Source organism: Protobothrops mucrosquamatus, unplaced genomic scaffold (genome assembly GCF_001527695.2).
Source record: "Protobothrops mucrosquamatus isolate PMUCROS unplaced genomic scaffold, P.Mucros_1.0 scaffold1835, whole genome shotgun sequence".
Taxonomy (NCBI): domain Eukaryota; kingdom Metazoa; phylum Chordata; class Lepidosauria; order Squamata; family Viperidae; genus Protobothrops; species Protobothrops mucrosquamatus.
The window spans coordinates 268,617-272,731 of NW_015387967.1; the positions used below are offsets into that span (position 1 = coordinate 268,617).

The following is a 4,115-nucleotide window of genomic DNA, read 5'->3' on the forward strand; positions in this document are numbered from 1 at the left end:
AATTCCTCAGCCAGCGTGAGGGAACTATGACCCTTTTATGACTTGTGGACTTCAACTCCCAGAATTCCTCAGCCAGCGTGAGGGAACTATGACCCTTTTATGACTTGTGGATTTCAACTCCCAGAATTCCTTAGCCAGCGTGAGGGAACTATGACCCTTTGAGGACTTGTGGACTTCAATCCCATAATTCCTCAGCCAGCGTGAGGGAACTATGACCCTTTTATGACTTATGGACTTCAACTCCCAGAATTCCTCAGCCAGGTGTGCCTGGCTGAGGAATTCTGGGAGTTGAGGTCCACAAGTCATAAAAGGGCCAAGTTTGAAGACCCCTGCCCTAGGGTCTCCTGCTCGAGCAGGGGGTTGGACTAGAAGACCTCCATGGTCCCTTCCCACTCTGTTATTTTACGTTCTGTGATTAATTGGAAGGTTTTAAATCTGATCCAGTTAACCAAAAGTCTAACCTTCTGTTTCAAATTAAACGCTGCTTGTTGCGTTCACAGGCGGACCGTTTACCGAAAATAAGATCTGGGCCCATGTCAGACATTACATCAACAGGGCATAAACTCCCCAGACGTTGCGTGTGGGTTGAAGCAACCGCAACGCACCAAGTCGGATATAGAATCAGGGTATAAGAAGGTGACCTTTGAAGGGCTTAATGTCTGTGGAGATTCTCAGTCATCCAGGTCTTAAATCGTCTCAAAGGTGTTGTTTTTTTTTTAAAAAGGCAACTGCACTGTTTTGAGGGAAAAAAAGAAGAGGTTTCCAAAAAGCTTCATCGGTTCTGGCAGGATGGTGGTGGGGGGGACGGAAAGATTATTTCTGACAGGATGTGGGGGAAGGGTTGGAAGGATCATATTTCTTTGCAGACATCTGAACTGCAAAAAAATAGGATTTTAAACCGCCAAGTGGCCTCAAGAACTCTCAGGAAGAGTACTAATGACCAGATGATTGCAAAGAAATACGATTTTGAACCTCCAAGTGGCCTCATGAATTCTCAGGGAGAGTACTAACGACCAGATGATTTCAAAGAAATATGATTTTGAACCTCCAAGTGCTCAACAACTCTCAGGGAGAATACTAACGACCAGATGATTTCAAAGAAATATGATTTTGAACCTCCAAGTGGTCTCAAGAATTCTCAGGAAGAGTACTAACGACCAGATGATTGCAAAGAAATATGATTTTGAACCTCCAAGTGGCCTCAAGAACTCTCAGGGAGAGTAGTAACGACCAGATGATTGCAAAGAAATATGATTTTAAACTTCCAAGTGGCCTCAAGAATTCTCAGGGAGAATACTAACGACCAGATGATTGCAAAGAAATATGATTTTGAACCTCCAAGTGGCCTCAAGAACTCTCAGGGAGAGTACTAACGACCAGACGATTGCAAAGAAAAATTATCCACATCTTGCCAGAACAGATGAAGCTTCTTGGGTAAAAAGCGAAATCTCTTTTTCTTCTCCTTCCTCAAGGAAAAAAAACAGTCCCGTTGCCTTCTGAAAAAAAATCAGAGGCTTTGATTAGCTTTGGATCTTGGCCCTTTCAGATTGTCCTTTTGGATTTTATCCTTCTACTGGCGGATGAAAAGAGGGAGGGGGGACGTCATACCTGATCCCAGATGTCGTACAATATCAAGGTAACTTCTTCGTCATCTACGTAGAATCTTCTTTCGTATGAATCTTCTGGTAGAAAAAAAAAGAAGTGAACATCTGATCAGTACAATCGTATTTCTACGGAGGGGGGTCTTTTTTTAAAAAAAGATGGTGGTTGGGAACAATTTGGTCTTGAGCACCAGAGAGCAGGACAAGAAACAATGGTTGGAGACTGATCGAGGAGAAAAGCAACCTGGAATTAAGGAGAAGCTTCCTGACAGTGTGAACAATTAACCAGTGGGACAGCTTGCCACCAGAGATTCTGGGTGCTTCATCACTGGAGGTTTTTTAGAAGAGAGTAGACAGTCACTTATCTGAGACGGTATAGGTTCTCCTGCTTGAGCAGGGGGCTGGACTAGAAGACCTCCAAGGTCCCTTCCAATTCCATTCTATTCCATTCCATTCCATTCCTTATTATTCTATTCTATTCTATTCTATTCTATTCTATTCTATTCTATTCTATTCTATTCTATTCTATTCTACTCTACTCTACTCTACTCTATTCTGTATTTTATTATTCTATTCTATTCTATTCTATTCTATTCTATTCTATTCTGTATTTTATTATTCTATTCTATTCTATTCTATTCTATTCTATTCTATTCTACTCTACTCTATTCTGTATTTTATTATTCTATTCTACTCTATTCTATTCTGTATTTTATTATTTTATTCTATTCTGTTCTGTTCTACTCTAGTCTACTCTACTCTACTCTATTCTGTATTTTATTATTCTATTCTATTCTATTCTACTCTACTCTACTCTACTCTACTCTACTCTACTCTACTCTACTCTACTCTACTCTGTATTCTATTCTATTCTATTCTATTCTATTCTATTCTATTCTATTCCATTCCATTCCATTCCATTCCTTATTATTCTATTCTATTCTATTCTATTCTATTCTATTCTATTCTATTCTATTCTATTCTATTCTATTTTATTCTATTCTATTCTACTCTATACTCTACTCTACTCTATTCTGTATTTTATTATTCTATTCTATTCTATTCTATTCTATTCTATTCTGTATTTTATTATTCTATTCTATTCTATTCTATTCTACTCTACTCTACTCTACTCTATTCTGTATTTTATTATTCTATTCTATTCTGTATTTTATTATTCTATTCTGTTCTGTTCTGTTCTACTCTACTCTATTCTATTCTACTCTACTCTATTCTGTATTTTATTATTCTATTCTATTCTATTCTATTCTATTCTATTCTATTCTATTCTATTCTACTCTACTCTACTCTGCTCTGCTCTGCTCTGCTCTACTCTACTCTACTCTACTCTACTCTACTCTGTATTCTATTCTATTCTATTCTATTCTATTCTATTCTATTCTATTCTATTCTATTCTATTCCCTCATGTCAACCCTGAGCTACAAAGATTCTCTTTATTGGTACTTCCCCTTCCCCTACGCTTTTCTTCAATTCCCCCTCTGCTTCCTCTTTCCCATTCTCTTCCCCTTCCTCTTCCCATTTCCCTTTTCCTCTCCCTTCCCCTTCCCAGTCAACTGACACAGACTTCATGGAGAAATATATTTTGGAGATCACAAGAGGAATTAAATGTGTCCTCCATTCATTTAATCCCTGTGAGGGCAGCAGATTCTCCAAAGGGTTAAACAGACTATAAACTATTAATCTATCAGTTCAGAAACCTCTTACATATTTTATAGCTAAGCCAAAACCCCATGATAAGCTGGCTTCAAACAACCCATGGTTGCAAAAAAAAAATGTAGAATAAAGCAATATGCAAAGCACAACATTCCAGAAAGCAGCTGGGTCTATATGACAAAGGACATGACTGGATTTAGCATCAACGTTGAATTAAAATTAAATTATAATTAATAGCTATCTGGTTATTCCTATTTTTCCCCTCCACCTTTATCCTGCCCGAAGCAATCTGCAGGATAGCATTCCTTTATTAATTTAAGAGCTTTCGCTGCTGGGTGGATGGTGGTCAGAGTAGATTCTGATTTAGCAGAATAAAGAACTATTCTGAGATTTTTTATCATTTATTACGAGTGCAAATTTTTCCAGAGCAATGGTCAGTTAAGTAACGATGGGATATGCCCAACAGCTCCCTAGTTTTTCCTCAGTTTAATTATCTGTATTTGACTGGTCCGGGATGGGTTTATTTTTTCATTATGTCTAGCATCCTTGGGAGAAATTTGGTAAATTAAACTATGTTTGGGAGCACTGCAAAACCATCTAATTGTTCTAACGAAGCTTAGCCCTTCACACACAGCAGAACAATTTTGCTGTAATGTAGAGAGAGAGAAAAACTGTGCTGTGTTTGAGCAATCTTTTCCTGCATAATTTAAATTTCTGGATCCTCATCACCTTGACACCGTACCAAATTTGCAACATTCCATTAAAAAGTTCAACCCCAAAGTCTGAAGTGGCTCTTGGGGGTGAGATATTTCTTTCTTTCTTTCTTTCTTTCTTTCTTT

At 38.0% G+C, this 4,115-nt stretch overlaps 1 protein-coding gene across 1 annotated transcript in view; it reads right to left on the reverse strand.

Annotated features, from left to right (window-relative positions):
* Positions 1–4,115, reverse strand: part of REM2 (RRAD and GEM like GTPase 2) — a 12,045-nt gene that overhangs the window by 5,982 nt on the left and 1,948 nt on the right. Inside the window, exon 2 of the mRNA XM_015823325.2 lies at positions 1,609–1,682. Coding sequence (XP_015678811.2) covers positions 1,609–1,682 — 74 coding nt within the window. The remainder of the gene's footprint in view (positions 1–1,608; positions 1,683–4,115) is intronic.